At 33.7% G+C, this 24,969-nt stretch overlaps 4 protein-coding genes across 5 annotated transcripts; 3 read left to right on the forward strand and 1 right to left on the reverse strand.

Moving 5' to 3' along the window:
- Positions 1-662: 662 nt before the first annotated feature.
- Positions 663-2,987, forward strand: LOC107915755 (aminoacyl tRNA synthase complex-interacting multifunctional protein 1). Of its 2 annotated transcripts, none has more exons than XM_016844901.2 (3): positions 663-853; positions 955-1,608; positions 2,714-2,987. In XM_016844901.2, the coding sequence occupies exons 2-3, from the start codon at positions 979-981 to the stop codon at positions 2,855-2,857; spliced, it is 774 nt and encodes a 257-aa protein (XP_016700390.2). In that variant the 5' UTR covers positions 663-853; positions 955-978; the 3' UTR covers positions 2,858-2,987. The 2 variants fall into 2 exon arrangements, with proteins under 2 accessions (XP_016700390.2, XP_016700391.1); XM_016844902.2 differs by having other exon boundaries at positions 717-853; positions 2,703-2,836.
- Positions 2,988-7,022: 4,035 nt separating this feature from the next.
- LOC107915754 (heat shock 70 kDa protein 17) lies at positions 7,023-16,337 on the forward strand. Its single transcript, XM_016844900.2, has 14 exons — positions 7,023-7,886; positions 8,149-8,381; positions 9,450-9,609; positions 10,668-10,913; positions 11,023-11,159; positions 11,758-12,094; positions 12,236-12,397; positions 12,869-12,943; positions 13,024-13,124; positions 13,245-13,314; positions 14,546-14,602; positions 14,697-14,758; positions 15,668-15,740; positions 15,818-16,337. The coding sequence occupies exons 1-14, from the start codon at positions 7,128-7,130 to the stop codon at positions 15,983-15,985; spliced, it is 2,640 nt and encodes an 879-aa protein (XP_016700389.1). The 5' UTR covers positions 7,023-7,127; the 3' UTR covers positions 15,986-16,337.
- Positions 16,338-17,461: 1,124 nt separating this feature from the next.
- Positions 17,462-21,487, reverse strand: LOC107915581 (protein NCA1). Its single transcript, XM_016844719.2, has 7 exons — positions 21,470-21,487; positions 20,532-20,791; positions 20,031-20,271; positions 19,789-19,934; positions 18,580-18,667; positions 18,342-18,488; positions 17,462-18,052 (listed from the first exon to the last, which is right to left on the reverse strand). The coding sequence occupies exons 1-7, from the start codon at positions 21,485-21,487 to the stop codon at positions 17,915-17,917; spliced, it is 1,038 nt and encodes a 345-aa protein (XP_016700208.1). The 3' UTR covers positions 17,462-17,914.
- A 53-nt stretch (positions 21,488-21,540) lies between these two features.
- Positions 21,541-22,831, forward strand: LOC107915580 (protein MAINTENANCE OF MERISTEMS-like). Its single transcript, XM_041102007.1, has 4 exons — positions 21,541-21,597; positions 21,711-22,426; positions 22,512-22,622; positions 22,786-22,831. The coding sequence occupies exons 1-4, from the start codon at positions 21,541-21,543 to the stop codon at positions 22,829-22,831; spliced, it is 930 nt and encodes a 309-aa protein (XP_040957941.1).
- The last annotated feature ends 2,138 nt before the right edge of the window (positions 22,832-24,969 follow it).

The raw sequence follows: 24,969 nt of genomic DNA on the forward strand, positions 1-24,969 counted from the left end.
AAATGACTATACACATTATAAGACTAACTCAACTTTAGGTACATGCCATACTTCAAAACGTAAAGAAACTATACAAACATCACTAAGTTGAGGGTTGCCGATTGGATGTTGGATTACTTTTCGGGACTTCAAGATCTACCAAAACTTACGCATAAAAATAAACAAACTATATGTTGGGCAATAAAGCTTAATGATACTTTCATGATTCAAGTCATATAGACAAAATAGTAATGTGATGAATACAATCAAGGCATGCTTAGGTTTCAAACATTTTACTTTCACCTATTCAGGTCATATGAACCATTTCATATACTATCACAATTAGCAATCAATAACACATATCATACTTGTCACACCCGAAATCTTTAAACCTAGAAAATTAGGGATAATTTAGGGGTTAAATTGAAATATAACTTAAGTTAGCAGTTTCTATTGGAAAATCAAGAAAAGATAGCAAAGAAATTGGACAAGGTTGAGATTTGATTCTGGTTCAGTTGAATTTGAACTAATGGATACTTTAATGAGGGACAAAATGGATGAATGATTATCATACGGTGGGAGACCGTGCATGATGAATTATAAATGACTATTTTAATAACCCAATGACTTAAATAAAAACTTTCGAATATTTAATAACCATTTTATAACTTTTTAAAGTTAAGTGACCAAATTTTAAACTTACTAATAGTTTAATAAACTTAATTGCAATTTACTCTTATTTTATCTCAGAAAATTTTGAAAGCTTGAGCTCGACTCAATTAACACCTCTCATTATCAGTAGCCTACTGGTCATTCCTCCGACGCTGCACTTCTACGGTGGACTTCTAACATATCGATTCTCTATTCCCCTTTGGTAAATTCTCCTTTTTATTTTCTAGGTTTTTCTTTGCGTGTTAGATTGTCTAATATTCGCAGAGACTGGCATCAATTAAGTCTTATTTCCTATCATTCCAGGTTGATTCGCTGCTATCAGTTGCAATGGTGGCGGCGACAGTTGGCCTGAGAGGCTTATCTTTATGTACCTTATCGCTTCCCATCCTCCGTAGTGCGAAGATTAAGCTACCCATTCACTCATTTCCAACGAGTCGAAGCCTAAAACCTCTGTTTTCCCCTTATAATCCTACCATTCTCAGGGGTTTTCCCTCGTTTTGTGCGTCTCCGGACGTCAACGTGGAGGCCACCGCCACAGCTCCGCCGGCTACGGAGGCGGAAAATTCTCAGTCGGCGGACGATATAAAGAATGCAGCCAACCTGCTCGACATAAGGGTTGGCCGAATAATCAAAGCGTGGAGACATGAAGAAGCCTATTCTCTATACGTGGAAGAAGTGGATGTAGGCGAGCCTGAACCCAGAATCATCTGCAGCGGGCTTGTTAAATACATGCCTTTAGATCTTCTTCAGGATGCGAAAGTGGTTGTTCTTGCTAATCTGAAGCCGAGGAACATGCGAGGTGTGAAGTCTTGTGGAATGCTAATGGCTGCTTCCGATGCGTCGCATGAGACTGTTGAGCTTCTTATGCCCCCCGACGGTACAATTCCCGGCGAGAGAATATGGTTTGGGACTGAAGACGATAAAGATAGCCAACCTGAACCTGCTACACCCAACCAGGTATCACCTGCTTCACTTCAATCCTTCTTGAAACTTTGACATACAGTGCCATATATTATAGATTGATAGATGGATAGATGTTGAACTAAGTTGTTTAGTTTGTTATCCAGTAAGTATGCTTCTTCTTTATATATATATATATTTAGAATATCCATTCGCTCTCAACTCTTGAAGAATCATAATCTCCTGAATTACCCTTTTAGTAATTGAGGGGTCAAACGTGAGTCAAGTAGGCAGTAGCGTCCGTTCATGCATCCTGATATTGAATTTGTTTGGTTTGGTAGTAATTAGGGTATGAATCACACATCGATGTTCAGAAGATACTCAGGTTTGGCTTAGAAAAGATTCAAATTTGGTACAGTGATTGTTCTCTTGAGCAGGCCAATTTCAAGTATGCTAATGCTTGACTTGAGTAGTTCATAAACATAATTGAGCTTTAAAAAGAATAGAGAGTTTTAACATATTTAATTAGTTTTGAAAAACTCAAGTTGGACTTGAATTTGACATTGGGATTGAGCGTAAATAATCAAATTTGAAGTTGAGCATGAGACTCTTAACTTAGTCTTTATTAGGTAAAAGTAAACGAGCTTTAATTGATAGAGCTAGAGCAGTTTGATTTTGATTTTGATTTTGATTTTGAATGCTTGATCAAGCTTAGCTTTGAACATCAAATTTTGAGTTGAGCTCAAACTTCGTTCATCTTGTGCTCAACTCTGTCCAATTACATCCCTAGTAGTAGTAGCTGCAGAGAAAGTCATGGTTGAAGTTGTTGTAGGCATATTGCTAATTCTATAGGACCTTTTTTACATAACCTAGTCCCAATCTGAAAATAGGAGAAAGCTAAAAGATTTGATGCTTCCAATGAGAGTATCGAGTTCATTTGACCATACCATTCATTCTGCAACTGCCTATGTTGCTTCGGCTTTTATTTTTCTTTTGAAGTAATCTTGTTTGATACTTATATCCAACTCATAGGCATGGGGATTTAACTTCCAAGGTTCCTCCAAAATACGTGAAAAAACATAGAAAATTTGATCATATTTATGTTGGACACATATTCCTCCATATAATGTTTTCTAATTACTACTGTTCTGAATTTGTGCAGGTTCAAAAGAAAAAGATTTGGGAATCGGTGCAGCCTCATCTTAAAACTGATGCTTCATGTACTGCAATGCTTGGGGAGTACTTGATGCGGACATCTGCAGGTGTAGTGGTCTGCAAGTCTCTGAAGAATGCCAATATTTCCTGATTACACCCGATGCCAAGTATAGCTTCTTCCCTTGTTTATCTCAAATACAATCTGAAAATGTTTTAGCTTTTGAGGATTGGTGAAACATTTGTTGAACTTATAAGTTAAGATTTTGTCAGTTTTTTTTCAATTTTCTGTGCCATTGTTTCATGTTTACTATGATTAACTTATTCTTTCATGTTATGTTACTTGGATTTGAGCGTGAATATCATATATGGGTATGTATCCGAATGGGTATGATTAGGTTTATATAGCATTTTTCATTCATTTGGAGGATACTAGAGATTATATATTTCATACCCATGTATTAGACACAAATACCAAATATGAATACTCAAAACAAATAATATAATAGAAGCGTTGGAGCAGCATAGCTTTTATGTTTGCTAATGAAGTATTTGGGATTTCATGTCAGGTGGATTTCATTTAGGTTAAAATATGCCATTGGTTCTTGTGCTCTTCACAAATTTAGAATTTAGTCAATGTGCTTTTGTTCTCAGGAATTTAGTCTTTGTACTTTTCAGATTTTAAAATTCAGGTTAAATTGTTAACATTATTAATTCTTTTTGTTAAATTTATTGGTGTGACATTTTGAAATAAATAAATAAAGTTACTTGGTAACAATGTAACTAAAAAATATTGTTCTAATGAACTTGAATTTAAGAAAATTATTTTAAAAGTATTAACAATTAGACTTGAATTTTGAAATTATAAAAGTAGAGGAACTAAATTCTTAGGAATAAAAGCACATGAATTAAATTCTAAATTTACGAAAAGTACATAAACTTACTACATATTTTAACCTTTCATTTATATGTACATGATTGTCCATAATATATAATCTATTTAAAAATATTTTAGGAATAAAAGTATATAAACTAAATTCTAGATTTATGAAAGCTACATAAATTTACTACATATTTTAACCTTTTATTTATATTTGTTCATGCTTGTCCATAATCTATAGCCTATATCGTTAATTTATTTAAAAACACGAGTTAAGAAAAACTTTTAAACTAATTAAAATAGATAATAGTCTTTATTTTTCATCATTGACATCTAAAAATAATAATTTAATATAGAATTCTTTTCTAAATGAATATTATACAATATTTTTAAACAACATCAACATGTGATAATTTTATGACTCTAAAATAGAGTTATAATTTGAATAAAAGTCTAAAGATAAAATATAAAGGGATAAGTAGAGTAGTTTTGATAAGTAGATTGATTATATCTTTTAATTCATAGCTTTTAATATTATTTAATTAATGTTAGTTTTTTTTAACATTAATCTCATTATAGGATCTTATCATATCTGTTTTTTTGATACAATACTTATAACTGTTCATAGCCCCTCCCCAACCCTTAAGTAGGAGGATAATGCGTTTCAACGCACTTGAACCCACATCCTCCTCTTGCAGTGGCAACAATGTTGATATCAATCGAGCTAAGACTCAATCGGCATTAATGTTAGAGTTATATATCAAGTAGAATAAAAATTTAGTTCTATAAATATAGAGATATTCAATAAGGATTCCTTATTCGAGCCTTGATCCCCTTGCATATAACAAGTAACGAATCATCAAGAGTTATCTTATTGAATAGTGGCAAAGTTAGGGGCTGGCAGGGACTTTGATTCCTTTTAAAATAGAAAATTTACTATTTAGGCTTTTTATAATTTATAAAATTTTAAATTAGTAATGGTAAAATTATATTTTACCCTAAATAATAATTTAATTTAATTTTTTAAAAATTATAAAATTATAGAATATTAAAATAATAAAATTATATTTTTACACATTTTAGTAATCCCTTAATGCCGATATTGGCAAGCTAACAGTCTTTCTCGACTAGATAGGTAGGGGCGAGAGAGAAAAAGTTTTCAGACTCAAAATTAAATTATATAATTTAATTTTGAGTCTGAAAACTTTTTCTCTCTCGCCCCTACCTATCTAGTCGAGAAAGACTGTTAGCTTGCCAATATCGGCATTAAGGGATTACTAAAATAGTGGGCAAATCAGGAATAGTCACAAGGAAGTCATGTTCCTCAATTAACCAAGCGGAGGAAGTTTTAGAAGCAACTCAGCCACTTGAGTTTCTTTAACCCCAAAAAAGTAACTAATGGGGTTAAAAGTAGTGGCTAACAAGCCGTATTGTTCTAACACATTCGTATATGAGTATGACATATGATTACCAAAATATACGAAAAAAGAAAAAAGTATAATAATTTTTTGGTCCTTTTAACTTTATAAAAAAATATTTTAACTATTTATTTATTTTTTCACTTCTTTTAATTTTTAAATTACTCTAAAATGGATGAAAAAATTACCGTTTGTTAATTTTGTTAACTATACACATGAATGACATATCAACATTTAATTAATTTTTAATTTTAAAAAATAAATATTAATTTTTAATAATTTTAATGATTTTTAATTTAAAATTTAAAAAATTAATTAAATATTGACTTGTCATTCACGTGACAATCAATATATATGCTACACCAACAAAGTTAAAAAAACATTAATCTTTCTATCCATTTTGAAGTGATTTGATAAAAAATGCAAAGTTAAAACCTAAAAAAAAACCAAAAAAATTAAATGAAATATTAAAATAATTATTTATAAAGTTAAAGAATCAAATAAATTATTATACCTGTATTAAAAATGCACATATTTCATGTATGAATAATTTTTTATTTTATATAATATACAATAATTTATATTTTACTTAGTATGAAAGGTGTGGTTATTTATGTCAAAATAACTTTTAATGAAGATAAAAAAAGGTAGATTATCATTGTTAATGATAAAAATTAATGTTCTTATTTTATATGATCAATTTTCTAATTAAATTATATATTAATTTAGCATGTTGAATGATAATTAATATTTTCACTTTATGTGTTTTGGTTTTCTAATTTTAATTTTTTATTAATTAATTAATTTAATTAATTATCCAATTTTAAACTAAATTAACTGATAATTAAAATTTCAAATTAATGACGAAACTGGCATAAAAATCATTTCTAACAGAAGAGTTAATAGCGTTCGATTAGCTATTAATAGTGTGATATTGTGTAGCTTTTGCTCGAAAGAAGAAGTCATCTACACATAAAAGATGAGAAACAATAGGATTACTTCTGTAAATAGAAATACCATCAACATCTCTTCTACCTTTTGTTTAACAAACTAAGGAAGAAAGCTCCTTATCACATAAAATAAATAAGGTGGCACGTATTCGTAATTAACCAACTTAAAACGTACGAACGCCTATTGCATCAGAGATATAAGACCAAGATTTTCTTTTTAGGGATATGATTTTTAGAAATCAATTTCTTATTTTTTTGTGAATTTGATCTTTATTATTTTTTTAAGTAAAATTTAACTATTAATTTTTTAAAAATTAATTAACTTATTTTTAAATAGAAATATTAATTAAAATATTAATTTTTAAATAATGTTAGCGTGACAGTTCATATGCAGAGGCGAATCTAAAAAGGGTTAGCAGGTCCCTGGCCCTCTTAAAAAAGAAAAATGGATCCATTTTAACTATTTAAAATTTTTAAAAATTTAAATTAATAAAGATAAAATTACACTTTGACCCCCTTAAAAATAATAAAATTTTAATTTAATCCTTTAAAAATTATATTTTTAGTATCATAAAAATTACAATTTAATTTCGACCCTAAAAAAATTTTCTAGCTTCGCTCCTATCCATATGTGCTTCATTTGACATAACACTATTTTCCTTGTATGTGATGTCAATAATAATTTAATCAAAAAATAAAATAAAATAATTCAAAATTAGAAAATTTAGCATGAAATACACGTAGATTACAAGCTGTTTTGTTTAAAATTTTAACATTTTAATTAACATTTTAATTAAAAATAATCATATGACTCTTTTTAAAGATTGATTGTCAAAATCGACTTTTTTTAACTAAAAAAAATAAGGATCAAATTAATAAAAGATATAAACATTAAACACCAACTTTATCGTTATGCCATTTTCTTCTATTTAAGCTAGAAAATGCAAAAATCTAACCTCAAAAAGAACTACTTTCAGCAAGTACGCAAAACAATTCTAAGCATCTCAAAACACGCCACGTGTCTAATTTTCCACGTGGCGCTTCACATAAATCATTCCCTTACGCAGAAAAATCATAACTTCCTCAAACTCTCCCAACAACCTTCTCCGCCTCTTCTCTCCATTCCTTACAGAATTCAGATATTATCTTAATTAAACAAAAATATACGTAATTCTAATGAGGAGTATGTTATTCAGAATAGGGGTATCCTTATCCCTACTATCGTTATTCCTGTTTAAGTCCGAATCCGCCGTTTCTAGCATAGATCTAGGTTCTGAATGGCTGAAAATCGCCGTAGTCAATCTAAAACCCGGCCAAATTCCGATCACCATTGCCATCAACGAGATGTCCAAGAGAAAATCCCCCGCCTTAGTAGCATTCCAATCCGAAACTCGCTTACTCGCCGAAGAAGCTGCTGGAATCGTAGCTCGTTATCCCGACAAAGTGTTCTCCAATCTCCGAGACATGGTTGGAAAGCCCTACCGAGACGTCAAGCGTTTCGCGGATGCAATGTACCTTCCGTTTGATGTAGTGGAGGATTTTAGAGGTGCCGCGATGATTCGAGTTTCGGACGACGTTAGTTACTCGGTCGAGGAGTTGTTAGGGATGATTCTGAAGTACGCTGCGAATTTGGCGGAGTTTCATTCGAAAGCGATGGTTAAAGATATGGTGATATCGGTGCCGCCGTATTTTGGACAAGCGGAGAGGAAAGGGCTAATGACGGCGGCTGAATTGGCTGGAATAAACGTGATTTCGTTGATAAATGAGCATTCGGGGGCGGCATTGCAGTATGGGATCGATAAGGATTTCTCGAATGGTTCGAGGCATGTGATTTTTTATGATATGGGTTCGACTAATACTTATGCAGCTCTTGTTTATTTTTCTGCTTATAATGCTAAGGAGTTTGGGAAAACTGTTTCTGCCAATCAATTCCAGGTAAAAAAAACAACACTCTCATTGCATTTGTTTTTAACAAATTTGGAAACTGTTTGTAGTTTACATTTGCCATTTTCTAGTTATGTTACCTTGAAAAAATAATTATAGTTGTAGAGCATTGTTCTAGGGTAATATTGCCGCATCATGCTCTATCTTTGGGGTGTAACACTATTGTTCAGATCTTTGGGCTCACAATTTGTTGTCACACTATACCGCATTTGGCTATTGTTTCCTTGGCTATTAACGTTTAGCATTTTATCAGGTGAAGGATGTTAGATGGGACTCGGGACTTGGAGGACAGAACATGGAATTACGGCTAGTTGAGTACTTTGCAGATGAATTCAATAAGCAAGTTGGAAACGGGGTTGACGTGAGGAAGTATCCCAAGGCAATGGCTAAATTGAAGAAACAGGTTAAGCGTACAAAAGAAATTTTAAGTGCAAATACCGCAGCTCCAATATCTGTTGAATCTCTTCACGATGATCGGGACTTCAGGTATGTAGCCTTTGAATAATCTAATCTAGTTTTAGTACATGCTTCCAACACATCTATTCCTGTTATTGCGTATAGCTTTGTATATTTCTGTTCCATGAAAAATAATTCTTGAGGTGAAGTATGATTCTGTGATGTATCCGAGAAAGTTTATTCTGTGAAGCCTCATAGTTTCTGATTGCAAGTCTTTGTTCTTTGAGGTAGCTTAGGAATTTCTTTTATGAACCAAAGAGCTATCGGATATAGCTGAAACATTTTAAATGGCTATCTACCAGATTCATATTGTTACATATTCTTTTTAAAAATTAAATTTATGGTTGAACCCAAGCCTAGAGGTTAATGTTTTTCTGAAACTGTTGACTTGTCTTAGCTGGATGCAGGTTTAGCTGCAGCTATACTAACTTACCTGGGACCTCATTTGCCACTTGTTGCTTTAAATATTTTCTTCTAACTATTTTTTTCACGTATTCTATCTTGTTAAGGCCAAGATATCATGTAACAGTCTCTAGACAATTTAAGATAGACATTCTTTCTTTTATATTCCCCTATAGATTATTGGGGCATTCATCATTCCTTCAAAAGTATTATAGTTTCCTGTGGTGTTTGCTTAAATGATAAGGAAAAGACCTATTAGTTCTTTACAATTAAGAAGGGAAGAAAAGGAATAGAGTACTTGTGTTTTTGTATATCATCTTAATCCATTAGCTGTCTAGGACGCTAAGGATGGTGTAGTTATTTTTCCTTGTTCTCCCTGATTATTTTTCCCTTTAATCTCATCCAATCCTTAGATTTTTTATCGTTTAAAATTTTCTTATAAAATAAGTTATGGAGGTCAGCTGTGTCTATTTGTTGTGGCTGCTTTCAGATCTGAAGCTGAATAAAAAAGAGTAAATCAAAAGAAGAAAAATAAAATTTGAGCTAGAAGACAAACCTTAGGTGTCGTTTCATAAGGCTGAAATCACAAAACCACAGAGAAAATAAGCTGGGCAAATGTTTGGAATTTGTGGTAGTATGCGAGTGTAACACATGTTCTTGTGTGAAAATTATTTTGTTCTTCTTTTCTTCCTTCAGGAGTACGATAACTCGGGAGAAGTTTGAAGAGCTTTGTGGGGACCTTTGGGATAAATCTCTTATGCCTGTGAAAGAAGTGCTGAAGCATTCAGGTTTGCAAGCTGATGATATATATGCCGTGGAGTTGATTGGAGGTGCTACTAGAGTTCCAAAGTTGCAGGTTTGTACTACACTTTCTCCTAAATTTGCAGATATATACCAGTAAGCCATCGGGGCAGACTCAACTTGAACAAAATACCACAGGAAACCCAATACTTAGTAAATGTGGGATAACACCATTTAACACTTCCCCCCCCCCCCAGTGTAGCTCAACAAGGACCCTACACATGGACAACCTGACAAGGGGGTCAACCTTACATGGGGTAGGCAAGAAAAATTGAACTCTTATACCATGTCAAGCATCCATCCTAAAACCTAAGGCAATAGGTGGAGAGTTTCAACTTGAATATAAGACCACAGTAAATCTAATACTTAATGGATGTGGGATCACATCAATTTATATTTTCCTTGTGCTAGATAGGATTGTCGTAGTTGTACTATGGAATTGCAATGAATTTCTTCTTTCTGTTGACCTGGTTAGTTTAAGTATCATTCTCCGCATGTTGTTTTTGTAATGATAGTTTGCAAATACTAAAGCAAATATAATCTTGTAAATCTTGGTGAAAATTTTAAAGCAAATTCCTTGGACCTTTTTCTAGAATTATTTGCAGCTGGATGAAGTTTTCATGTCATGTTTGGGAAGCTTCTATTTCCATTAATATATTAATAGTATGTGGCATATTACATAATTCATGTTTGGTGGTGTTTCCAACATGAAATAAAAATATTTGAATGTTGCAACCTGCTACGCAGCTATCAAAATTTCTGTGGGTATAACTAGATATCTTACTTTTCTTAGATATTATTTTTCTTTACTCTGTGCATTTAAGATCTTGAAATATCTTCCTTAATAGACAGCTCGCCATTGTGATGTGCACTGAACAAGTACCAAAGGAAAGGAAAAAAAAGCATAAAGGAAAGAAACAAAAGCAACATGCATATTTGGTATAAATTTGGAGACCCTGCATCATAATAAGTTATACTTCTTTGCAGTGTGATTGAGTTAGTTATAAGAAAGATGAACTTGCCAAAATGATCTCTGCCATGTAATTTCCATAGATTGAAATATGTTTAGTTGATGAAAGACAAACTGAAGTAAACTCCCTCTTCCCTTAACAGGTTAAGCTCCTGGAATATTTTGGAAGGAAAGATCTGGACAAACATCTGGATGCTGATGAAGCTATTGTTCTTGGTGCAGCACTACATGCTGCAAATTTAAGTGACGGGATTAAGTTGAACCGTAAGCTGGGGATGGTTGATGGTTCCTCCTACAGTTTTTTCATGGAATTAGATGGGCCTGATCTTTCAAAAGATGGGGATACCAGGCTTTTACTTGTGCCAAGGATGAAAAAGCTTCCCAGCAAGGTAAAAAATAATATGTTGTTTGAACCCATATTGTAGAGTTGGAGATTTAAAAGCACCACTCATATTCTTTCTAGTTTTACTAATGGTATTGTCAAACTTTCCATTACAGATTTTCAAGTCCTTTAATCGCAGCAAAGATTTTGAATTGTTGCTTGCCTATGATAATGAAGGTCTTTTACCTCCTGGGCTTTCCTCCCCTGTGTTTGCTCAGTATGCAGTTTCTGGTTTAACAGATGCAGCCAATAAGTAAGGATCTTGCTGATCTCTGCCCACTTTCAATGTTTGGGGTGTTAATTGTTTGGCTTAGTTTAGTTTCTTTTCAAGGGGATTTTGAAACAAGTAAAACTGCTGGTCTCACAATATTTGAAACAAATGAAAATGAATACTGGCATGGAAACCTTTTTGGTTCATAGTTTGCTTTGGAGTTTCTAAGTTTACACACTTGGAGTTGGAGGCTCAAATGTAAACTTTCGACATTTTCAACCTAATTTTTGGCATCCTATCATCTTTGGCACAAATTCGTTGAAATAAGTAGTGTTAATTTATTTAAATAGTTCAAATGATTCAAATGAAGTTATTAAATTGCATAGTTACATGAATGATTAATAGCTGATTTACAGATTAGGCTTCTTGTTTCCTCTTATCTCACATAGGAAGTTCAAAACAAACCCAACTAAACTAAACCTTTCTATGATTTTTTTATCTGGTCAAAGATCACCTATGTTTAATACTAATGTTATTATTTAATTAATAGCAAACACCTACTTTATGCTTTATTACAATTTGCTTTAACTCTTTCTGCTGGAAATAATCAAGTTCTTTTGTTCATCTGTGCCATTCTTAGGTACTCGTCTCGGAATTTGTCTTCTCCCATCAAAACAAATTTGCATTTCTCTCTTAGTAGAAGTGGAATTCTTTCTCTGGATCAAGCAGAGGCTGCTTTTCAAGTAACAGAATGGATAGAAGTTCCTAAAAGGAATTTGACCGTGGAGAATTCAACCATTGCTTCTTCCAATGTATCTGTTGATCCAGGTGCTGAAAACACTTCTGAACAAAATAGCAATAGCTTGGAGTCAGATGGAGAGATCAGTAATGCATCTAACAGTACCACTGAACCAAATACAGTGGATCTTGGTACAGAAAAAAAACTGAAGAAGATGACCTTCAGAATCCCACTCAAGGTGCAAACAAGAAACCTATGTTAGAAAATTTCTTCAATTAGTTTCATGCCATTATTTGCCATGCTTTTTCTAAATAATCCAGTATAAGCTGATTATTATTTCATATTTCTTACTCTTTCCCCCATTTTCTTTTCCATGTAGATAGTGGAGAAAACAATGGGACCTGGAATACCTCTTTCAAAAGAATCTTTGTTGAATGCTAAAAGTAAATTGGAAGCATTGGACAAGAAGGATGCAGAACGGAGAAGGACAGCAGAATTAAAAAATAACCTTGAAGAATATATATATGCTACGAAAGAGAAGGTGCAAAGATTGTGTTTGTTTATTCATTTTTTGTTAATATGGTTAGTATTTGTTATATTACCATTTGGGATATTTTAACTCCACAAGTAACCTTCAAATATGTCACGTGTCCATTTTTTAAAACTAAACTTCTAAAATTTTTCACTACACCCTAAATGGGACTTGTGTCACCCTTCAAAAGTGGAATCTAAAAACTCCATTGGCATTGTAACAAATAATTTTCCTTGTTAAAATGTATTTAGCTTTATATTTTCAATCCCTCGTGATGGTTTTTCTGAGTTACGCGTTTCACATTTTTTAAACAAATTTAAAATAGAACTGTTTGGATTTTCTGCATAACGAGAACTTGTTGTAGTTTTTTCACTATGTTTGGTTGATTGTTAGAGCAGTCACTGGTCCATGGCATTCAGTTCTTTAGTTGATCTTATATCTTATTAATTTTATTTTCTATTACCTTATTGCTTATACCAGTTTGAAACATCTGAAGACTTTGAAAGAATATCTTCAAATGATGAACGCCAATCTGTTATCAAAAAGCTTGACGAGGTTAATCTCGTGTTTTCAGAGATTTTTTTAGCCAGTTTATCTGAATTAAAAATTGAGCATAGGGTATTTTCTTTGTTCAGGTTCAAGAATGGCTGTATACTGATGGTGAAGATGCAACTGCTACAGAGTTTCAAGAACGCCTAAATTTGTTAAAAGCAGCCACTGACCCAATATTTTTCCGGTATCATCTATATTTCTTTGGATTAAGTTCTCTTTTTTGTGGAAACTATATTCTGAACAATCATTCGTTACAAGGAATTAAAAATAGTGGACTAAAACAATTTCTCTGACCAATTTTTAGATTTAAAGAGTTGACTGCACGGCCAGAAGCGGTAAAATTTGCGCGACGATACCTTACTGAATTGCAACAGGTACTTCAGATTGTTTATTTGCAACATGCTGTTTTTACTAAAGGTTATGTGGCAACTTAGGTTTGGTTAGTCATTGTTATTCTTTAGGGGCAGTGACCTCAGATTCAATATAACTAATTCCTTAATCCTCTTGTACTTCTTTGAATGGACCAAATATGGATACCAATGATTATCTGATTTTGAACAAGTCTTTGGATGGAAAACTGACGAGATACGAGAAGATAGAGGAGAAGTAGGCAGAAAATGTAAGGGCCAGAGAAACAGAGGAGGAAAAATAGAGGACAGGAAAAGAATGAAGGAGAAATTAGGGATGAAGAATAGGTGTAGAGAATACCTATCTGCAGTAAATATCTGAATATTTATACCCTGCAGCTTCAAAGAAATACGAACTCAAAAAGTATTTTAGCTTCCAACTCACAAACTCTTAATTGCAAAATACTAAATATAGCCATAAATGCTTAATAATTCTTTAATGTGGTCCAACATCATTACATTTCTTGGCATTTTGGGATATCTTTTGGAGGGACTGTTCTCCTGAAATCCTAGGGACCAGACTGAGATCCATGAACCAAAGGGCATCCTGCAGCCCTGTTTTATCCCTTTTCCTCCTTCAACACTCTAATTTTCTTCAAATTGCAGAAGGAGAAATCCACAACCAATCTGACTTCTTTTAAACCTATTTTGACTTATTAGTCTGAAAATCTTCAATGCCTGTCTCCATAGAAGAAGAAAGAAATTGAGGCACCTTCAACATCCTGCTCTTCACCTTTCAGAATCTTCTATCATATTTCCTTCAACTATTGGAACAGTTTGCTTGAAGAAGTTATCTTAACATCTAATCATATCGGAGAGCTCCAACCTAGATATAATAACAAACCTTAAGTTATTATCAGATATCATCACTAAACAACAGCATTTATCCATGCCTTGCACATGCTTTATACTCCATAATGTTAAAGAATTGTATTATTTCTATAAATGTCAAAGAATTTATAGCCAATTAGGCTTCAGCTTAAATGATAAGGGCACAGTGGGTACATGTAGGCATCCTGTATTCACGCCATAGTGCTCCTTGTGCCCAAAAGAAATCCTTAGAAACATTCTAGCATCAATCTAGATGAAGTACATTATCTTTTTTATGAACTTTTAGTGCCACATGGATTTTTCGTTAGTTGGCTTTATAATATAGATTTTTCTACATGGATATTTATTTTTGTGGGTTTCAATGTAGACTATTCGTGGGTGGGAGAAGGACAAACCTTGGCTGCCAAAAGATAAAGTAGAGGAGGTATTTGTTCTCTTCAAATTCATTTTGTAGTATTTTCTGGAATAGATATCTGCCTATGTTTGTGGCAGAAACTTACAAACATTTTGCTTTTCAGTTGTCAATCAATATTGATAAGTTCAAGACTTGGTTGGATGAAAAGGAGGCCGAGCAGCAGAAGTAAGTTATTGCTATTAGTACGATGTTAAAAGCATCTGGATAGCAAGTCAACATTGGTTATCTTCATTTGTTTTCTAAACATATGCATGATAGGATACAATCTCTAACTTCTAAGTTATATTCTAACTAATATGGGCAATGCCTAACTTGTCACTTAATTTTAGTTACTTTCTAAATTCCTCGTTTAAAAATGTAAGCTCTAAGAGCTTTACCTTTCAGAAAATTATTAAAAAGAATTTTTTTCTGCTGTCTAACTAGTTGCATATCATTTGCATAGGTGAAGGGTAAAATAAGAAAGAACTATTTTATGACAGAAGAATACTAAAGAAGTAAATAAAAAACACATAATATTTTATATATATTTATCATTAGAAGCAAGTCCAAGAGCCATTTGGAATTTGCGAATTATCAAGGCCCTCAAAATTTGTCTCTTCTCTATATTTGACAAAGATACTAGTGGTTTTCTTTTTTTTAAACTTATACAGTAACCCAGCCCATTTTTGACTCCTTTGTTCTCACCGTGCCATTTGCCACCCTACTCATCCTATAAACCACCCCTTATCTTCTACTTCCGGTATATTATTTTGTTTGGGTTCTTATAAGTATTCAAAGTGATAGTTTTCGCATCCAGTTTCATTTTTATTAAGCCTTAAACATAATTGTTGGTGAAGAATTTCTGCGGTCATTTTGTTGTTGATTATTTGCTTCTGTTTTCTTAGATTTAATCAACGTACTTTTAGTCATATGCAAGTAAAACATGCATTTCCTATCATTATTAGTATTCTCCGTGTTTACGAGCTTGTTCTTACTTGTTTACTAAATTACTTTAATGCTAACTATCAGTATATTCTGTGTTTATGACTTTGTTCTTACATTTTCTATAAAATTACTTTCATGTTGTCTCTCCAGGATGTCTGGATTGAGGACGCCTGTTTTCACATCTAAAGAAGTCTACGAGAAGGTAACCTTCGTGCAAAACAAGGTATGGCTGCCAATTCTAGCTGATCAATTCTGGAATTTGTAAGTAGTTTCCTGAAATGCATATTGCTGTTTGATTAGGCTGATAGCATTAAGAAAATCCCCAAGCCAAAGCCTAAGACTGAGAAGCCCATAAATAATGAGGAAACGGAGAAGGATACCTCGGGAGATGAAAAACCAGCTGAGGAGTCAGATAGCTCAAAGAACGAAGAAGATAATGCAGAATCAGAGATGCACGAAGAGCTCTGATCAGTTTTTAACACAACAAAAAGGACTCTCTTAACTAATGACGGGCCTTCTGACTTGGTAAGTAGAGATTGATTTAATTCCGGCAAATTTAGTCTTATGAAAGAAATCATAGTATTGCTCTACTTTACCCTTTTTTGTGATTTGATCTTAGCACGGCCGGATTGAGCCCGGTAGTTCAAAGGCTTCTAAAACAGTTTTGTCTTCTAAAGAGACAGAACAATGTTAGAAGATTTGTCATAAAAAGAGAAAGTTTAGTTTTATCATCCTTCTCTAAGGATTTTTGATGCCAAATATTAGTTTTATGTCAATTAACATTATAATCTGAAGAAATTTTGTTTTTGTTTTTTTTCCACATTATTTTAAAGTCACAATCTGAGATAGAGGTTAGTTACGACTTTGGATATTAAAATGTAATGATAAATCTAAGATGCCTTTGCCCCTTAAGAGTCCGGATGTGACTCCGGTTGTGATATTGGCAAGGCAGATCAAAGGAGAATACGTTGTGGATTATGTACCTAAAAAGAAAATTTAAGATTTAATCTTTACAATAATGTTGAATATATGTCAACAATTCATTGATGATTCTACTTGACTTTTTTTTTTTTTAAACATGGTTACAAGGTATAACATGAAGAGACTAGAGGCATAACCATTTCATATAAACCACTCTTTTCTCAATAGAGGTCTGAAAAGAGTAAATTACGACCGTTCTTTGCAAGCCCATATCACCTCTCTTTCTTTACAAGTGTAGTGATCGAATTTCCATATGAAATGGGTCTGTTGCTACAAAATTGGTCTCTTTGCCTTAATCACATTTCTCATCCCTATCTAATCTAAATATAAAATATAAAACTGTAAAGGGGAGCAAACCATTAAAAAAAGTAAGTAAATGTAACAAAATTATTAGTCACTTTACATTTTAGTTACGATCATTGTTTCCATTTAATTCATTAGGTTGTTAAAATTATTGTTGAATGACCCCTATTCGCACTGTATGCATTAATCTAAAACTCTCTTTTCTCGTATCTTTTATCGTTTATTTTTTTTGTCATGAAATTGTTTAAATGTCACGAATTCTTGAATTAAAAATTCAAATAAATTTTTCTTTGAAATCTCTGACATTGATCGTCAAATTGGTTTTAAAATATATTTTATTTATTAATAGATATTGATTCACCTTAGCGAGCATCGCATTGTTGTTCAAAATTCGCTAATTAGGATTTTTTTTAAATTTTTTTAATACTTCTCTAACTTAAATAAAACTTTTGGAACAGTTGATTATAACTGGTTAACATGCTGGAATACTTACCCCGATTCCATTCATACACTGTCACAGTAGCATTCAAATTTCAATACATTTATCCAAAATTATAAGCCTGCAGCAAGAAATATGTACTGTATCTCATATCATGATTATGTTTACATGTCATATTTTTATAAAAATTTACATGTATCTTATCTTGTATTTAATAAATCTAAATCAATTTTTTTCTATTGTGGTCACATAAATGATTCCATAGATCAAAGGATACCAACTAGCGAAAAAAAAAAAGGACATTGAATTCTGATGTAAGATTTAGTAGACTTTAGTAGACAAATGTGTGACCTCGTACTTCACTACCCCGGCGTGCACACACACATCTTTAATCCTACAAACATACATCTTTAATCCTACAAACATCATCTCTTCTGAAACCGATCCTGTTACTCGGACAAACTTGAGTTTGGCTCCTTTGTTATGGATCGTAGTAAGTTTTCCTTACGGAGACACCAAACTCGCAGTTGCTTTGAATTGTTTCTCTTCAAGTTGAGTTCTGAGGAATGCAAGCACGGAGAGGCGCTGCAAGTGAAAACAGAATGAAAAATCACATACCGATTATTAATTTGCTTCGAAGTTACATCTAGTGTGACCTTATCTGGGGTTCAAGACTAGCTTCTTTGAATTTCAGAGATAGTGACTCTTAACAACTTTATGGCTTCTTGAAATCCATTAATAGCCTCATCATCTTTTCCGAGAATTCTATCAACATCTGCAACTTTTGCCAGGGAGACAGCTATATCTATAACCTGCTATAAGGAAGCAAGAAGATAAAAACAATGCTACACCATATTCCAATAGAAACAAAAGCATCCTATGCCATTCCAAAACTCAACTTTTCTTCAGGTATCCGTGTCTGGTACGAATTCAGAAACGAGTATAAGAACATGATCCTTCAAGGAAGGTCAAAATACATGGAAAAAGTAGAACATATCCGTATCAAACATAACCTTGTAACCAATAAAAAACAACAGAATTTCTCCGGTGCTAAACAGAAAAGGAAAGAAGTTACAGGAAGGAAAGGAACAGGTTGCTAACCTGAGAAGCAACACCAGAATTATTCTTAATGACATCACGTCGGACACCAAGTGAGCGCAAATAGTAAGACCTTGCAGCTTGAAGATCTCCATCATAATACTTGAGATCTCCGATTTTGTTAAGTGAAACAGATAGTGCATGTGTTATCTGTAGAAAGTTAAACAAAGTTCAGGGTTACCTCATTATTGAAAATTTTATGGGCAGTGAGTAACACAAGCAAAGTTTAAGGTGCAACAACCTCCAGATCATCTGTTGGCAATTTTGTCAGGAATTCAACACTCTCCTCAAAATAATTTATTGCAGCAGCAGAATCTCCCATTGCTCGACTGCAATAAACTCGAATGTTCATATTTCTTCAGACAATTCCAAAATACAAAGATGTCTAGTCTAGTTGTCCCCAAGGAGACGGTTTTGCCTTTCCCTAAAAATAAAGCTTTCACGGGAGGCTCTAATTTTTCTAGATCATGTGTTAAATATTTTCACATCAGAATTCATTTTTCCCTCATAAACCAGATTATTTCAAGAATAACAAGGGAATATAACTCCAATTACTTCGTTCACGAATATGATAGCAACTTTAATGTTACACAATTCGAGAACCCTCCCAGGTAACTAATCCAGTATGAATATTAACTATAGTAAAGATGACAGTCCAAACCTTGATGAAAGCTCAGACATGTCAACCAACTTGTCCATCGCATTATCATCTTTTAGAGATGAATGCAATACCCTTGGCAAGAACAATATTCCAGAGACTAGACCGACATCTTTCGTGCTATTGATTTTTTACTATTTCTTTCTCTAGTTCTTTAATTATGTTTCTAAAAGGAGCAAAGTTAGACCCGATCATGAGCCGGGCCACCTGCCTAGGCCTAAAGATTTGTCTGAAAAGTGGGAGGTTTGGATAAAAAATAAGAGCCGTTTTCTAATGGGCTAGGCATCGGAAATTCTTTTGGCCCAGTCCAAATCTGCCTAAGTGACTTTTTTTAATGTCTTTCCAATTTGTCTTTGGGCTGGCAACTGTTGTTTTATTATTGCCGGGTGGGTCAAGCTCTGGTTTAGCATTTTCATCTTCAGGCTGAATCGGGCTCAAGCCTAAAAAATGGGTTTAAAATTTAGCATAAATTCGACCCGCTCCATGAAGCTAACAACAGCAATAGAAAATATGGAAACCCAAACCGTATTATACAAGGCAGAATTGGCATTTCTTTTCTGCTATTGGAAATCAATCAGATTACAATAGCTCAAAGATCTTCAGACCTCACATGCTTGTTTGGTAGCAGGTTCTTTATCTAAGCATTAAGCACAACCAAACCGTGTTCTTCTTCTCTCTCAAAATAAATCAAACATTTGGCAACGGATACGATACCTAAACATTAAACACTTGTTAAAACATCTGCAGATGATATAAATACAAAAGGGACAAGAAAGGGGTGTGGTAACATACCAGCAATCACTAAGCATGCCCAGAACTGCCCCCAGTTGTGAGCAAAACTCCGAAGTGTTGCCCGTTTTCTCTAATTGGACTCGGATGTCTTGGGTACACATAATGAGTCTAGATTGAGCACTCTTTATATTCTGAGCACGAAACGCCTATACGAAGCAAACCAATACTAATTTCATATAAGAAAATACAGAAGGACTCTTATTACTAGGAATAAGGAAATAAAGCAATGAACAAAGAGTTACCCTCATTGCTTGTTGCACCAAGAAAGCACCTCTGTCCAACGAGATGTCCTCGTAAATAACCTTTTTGTCATCATTCACAACTTGCTCTCCTCCTCCTCCATTGGCGTCAACATGTGGCCTCTTCATCCTTGCATGGCCTTCTATAAACCGATCAACCATGCTTTGAAGATTTGTATCAGCTTCCAATTTCTCTATATCAGCTCGACATAATAGACAATCCTTAAACCGAGATATACACACTCTAAACAGAATAAAAGTATCATTAAAAGAAGGACCAATTAAGGAAAATACATTACTATCATTTAAAAAGCACAGAGAGATTGTCAAAAATGGATCAAAGAAGTGACATGATAAACAGAAAAAATGATCAAACAAGACAAAAAATTATCATTTAAAGAAAGCAATCCAATAAGACCTACTAAAGAATTATCATCACCAAAAAGAATAAGAAAAGCCGGGAAATTTATAGATAAAGAAAGAAGGGGTTAATTTGATTATTACTGGCAAAAGAGGTGTGAACAAGGGATACATTTGGTGAAGTCAAAGAGAAGAGCTTGGCAGATCATACAACTGAGAGGACCAAGCTTGAAGTTGTTGGAATCGTAACCAAAGGGACATTTCGGAGACACGGTGGCAATTTCGCCGGAGTCTGTCCTTGCGGCTTCGCTACCACCGGAGGTAGCTTTTTTTCTGAACCGGTGTCGTCCGGTCGAGCTGCTTTCACGAATGGGAAAACCGGGGTGGTCATCCTCTTTCTCTTTCTATGAAAAGAAAGAGCCGAGAAAGGGACACACACACAAATATATATAGGTGTGATGAGCAAAACAACGTCGTTTTTGACCTTCTGTGGCCCAATGCCAGTGGCTTGTTGGCTCCGGTTTTATTCAGCAACACGAATTTATTCAACCGCTATCCTCTTGGGAATATAAATTATCTGTAATCATTTAGTTTTATATAAATTTTATTATTTTTACATTAAATAATAAATAATTATCTACATTTCGAATGAAATGAAAATTTTTAATAATTTATTAAACACACTCTAATTAAAATATTATTTTTAATATTTTAGAAATGTGTTGGAGAAAATATTTGTCTCTCCAAATCTCACCCCTGCTTAGGTTTTAGTGGACTTTATCAGCAGATTAGTTGAAGTGAGTTAGTTTTATTGCTATTTGGGTGATTTGACGCTGTGGAATGGAAGACAGCAGTTATGGTCGGAGTGTGGCTGGGTTTTTTTTTATAAAAATAATATAAAAAAATAAAAAATTATCAAAATGTTATAATTTTTTTTATTTAGTAAAAAATATATAATTTTTTATTTATTAAAATACATAAAAATATAAAAAATTTGCAAAAAAAATCTGACCGATGTGACGGCACACTGGTCACGCCAATGGCTTTGGCGGCACCAAAGGTGCCAAAGCCATTGGCGGCACCAATGGTGCCAATACCATTGGCGGCACCAGTTGATAATAGGGGGGTCGGTGGCTTGATTGCAGGCATCGCAATGGCTCGATTGATTCGAAGCGGTATTAGACACATATCTGATGCGGCTAATAATGCAGTATGATTTATTATTTATTAATCAGGAGTTCTATTTATTTAAAAAGGATATACGCAATATATACAAATAAATTATGTTATCGTAATATTTTTTCTGTAATTTAACACTATCAGGACTCGTTCCGAGTATTAAGGGGCCGTGTGAGTGTTTTAAAGATAGCTCCGGATGCACAATTGATGTCGTACCTAGAGCTAGCCGGATTTGGGTCAGTAGCATTGATCTGGTCCTCCGACTTGCGCTTTGATTTATTATCTGCGCTAGTGGAGCGATGGCGTCCGGAGACTCATACTTTCCATTTTCCGTGCGGGGAGTGCACGGTGACCTTGAAGGATGTTGCAGTGCAGCTTGGGCTCCCAATTGACGGGAGTCCCGTAACGAGAGTATCTTCATTCACCGATCCAGCTGCAGTTTGCTATCAACTCCTAGGAGAGTCACCAGAGGACAGTGATAAATATTTTTCCGGCATAAAATTTACATGGCTAAAAGCCAAAATTAGACAATTATCAGCGACCGCCACTGAAGGTGAGTTGATGTACGCTGCTCGAGCGTACATCATGCATATGATAGGGGCAGTACTCATGCCTGATGCAAACGGCGACAGTGTGCATTTGTCGTACTTGCCCCTGCTAGCTGATTTGTCCACTGCTAGGTCGTATAGCTGGGGTTCCGTCGTTCTAGCAACGCTGTACCGGGAGCTTTGTCGGGCGACAGAGCCGCAAGTTAAAGACATCGGCGGATGCCTCATACTGCTGCAGTCATGGGCGCTTTATAAGATGCCGTTTTTGGCACGCGTTAATCACCAACCCTATCTGTATCCACTGCCACTCAGGTGATAAAATATAAATTGTCATTATTTGTAGTCATAATATATTGAGTAATGTTACCAACCTTAAACCCTATACTATTTTTTGTAGGTGGACGACCCGCCCAGGCATCGAGAAGTCGTGTGATATCCCGATATACCGCATGAGGATTGAACAGCATGCCCGGGAAGGGGTAAGCTGCTATTCTAATATTCATGACATGTCCTTCACCATTGGCATGATACACATACAAATAGTTTTCGAATCAAGTTTTCCATGATCTTCTGTCATACGTGTTGATGTGCATGTATGAGGACCAACAAATTTTCGTATCTCCCACATCTGAGAACTTCTAATGAATGCAGCTCGTACCCGCCAATTGCAGCCTTCCGCTGCCTTCAAACAGTCCCCAACATATATTGTCGGAGTAGACACGGAGACTTTATAATCCACCGATATCTTCATGCTGTACCGTTTAATGGCATATACGCACTCTTCTTTACAACTGAATCTTTGGCCTATGAATAACTCATCATCATCAGATGTTACGGCCAGCCCTTGAGAATGAACTATTTCAGGTACTTCAGAAACTCAGCTACATACGCTGCATCGGGGTCTATGAGCGACATGTGTGGCCCAGGATTATTGTGTATCACAATACGCCGCATCTGCTCCCTGACCGAAGAAGCGTTAATGCCTTCATCGTTGTTGACATCTTCATCGTCAATATCATCAGGTACATCGTCCACATCGGGATCACTGTCACTATCGACCTCTTCATCCCAATGATCGCCACCACCTTCTTCTTCGCCAGCACCTTCTTCTTCACCACCAACCATGTCAACATCGGGTGTAATATTCAGGTCGATATCGATCCCACCCATAGTTGATTCACTATCAACGTATGATATTGGAGCCACCATCCACGGTTCTTCAACCCCGTCTTCTTCATCAGATGCATTAACATCTTCATTTTGCTCCATACCGACTAACTCAGCAAATAAGTGAATCGGTGCATTCTTCTCACTCCCATTCCCACAGTAGAGATCGACCATTGTCTCCACGTCTTCGTCGTCTACAAGTTCCATTTCGACGGATTTGACCGGATTTGTCGAAACTGGAAACTTGTAGAAAATTTTTGATATCCTTCTCCCACAACGTCTATGAATTTTTGCATTAATCATTGCCTTCATTTCATCGAACGATACATTTCTATTAAGTCTCATTGCTATTTGTTGCCGACATTCAAATACACATCCAACACTTGTTGTCAAGATGACTCCATCGAAATAAACGCATACAAGAAACTTAGCATCCATCTTCAATATTTAATCTGTCAAAAAAAATCTCATAAAAATTCTCGAACGGTAACTAAATTACTTAAAAAAATTTTAATATTTCAATATGCAATTTTGTACATGAAAACCGTTTAACCACTAATCCTTATAACTAACACACTAACAGCACGTTTGGTTCGCTGTATTGGAATAGAGGCGTAATGGAATAGAGGCGTAATGGAATAGAGCTGTAATGGATTAGATGTGTAATAGCAAATCAATTGTTTGGTTGAATGTAATGGAATAGAGGCGTAATAGTATTCTTGTGTTTGGTTGAATGGAATAGAAGTGTAATAGCATAATGGAAAAAACTAAAATGACTAGAATATCCTTAGCATAAATTTGTTTTGGTAAATGATTATTGTTATTGTTATTTAAATTTTAATAAGATTATTAATATCAATAATAAATAATTTAATCATATTTAAACATAATTACTATTAAATATATTATAATTAAAATATATAATTTAATAAAATTCTTAATAATTAATATTCTTATATAAATTTACTCAAATCATAATATATGATACTATAAAATATAATTAACATAATTATTATTAAATATATTATAATTAAAATATATAATTTAATAAAATTCTTAATAATTAATATTCTTATATGAATTTACTCAAATCATAATATATGATACTATAAAATATAAATTAAATTAATTATTTTTAAATATAATTTAATAAAATATATAATTTAATAAAATTATTAATAGTAAATATCATTATATGAATTTACTAAAATCATAATATATAATACTATAAAATATAATTTAAAATAATAAAATTTGAAACGATTAAATGATATTTGAATTGATTTGATAATATGAAATAGTACTACTAATGCATATATGTGATATGTGATTATCAGTAGCATGTAAAAGACCATGCGAATCGGTTTATAAAAGCTTGGAGGGTCGAAATGGAAACTTAGCGAATCAGTAGATTCAATAAAGAAATGTCATGTTTTTTATTGAATTGCTAAATGAGATAGTGAATGAAATTAGCATATGAATCATGAATACATTGTTTGAATTGGTTAAAATTGAATTATGCATCGCTTATATGCTTTAATTTATTGCATGTATTAATTTATTTTTCATATTATTTTTGATATTATTTTTATATCATGTATTAATTTATTGCATGTTTGTATTATTGTATTTATAAGTTGAGTGATTCTGAACATTATATCGAAAAACCTTCCAAGTTAATTTTCTTG

This window comes from Gossypium hirsutum, chromosome D10 (genome assembly GCF_007990345.1).
Source record: "Gossypium hirsutum isolate 1008001.06 chromosome D10, Gossypium_hirsutum_v2.1, whole genome shotgun sequence".
Taxonomy (NCBI): Eukaryota; Viridiplantae; Streptophyta; class Magnoliopsida; order Malvales; family Malvaceae; genus Gossypium; species Gossypium hirsutum.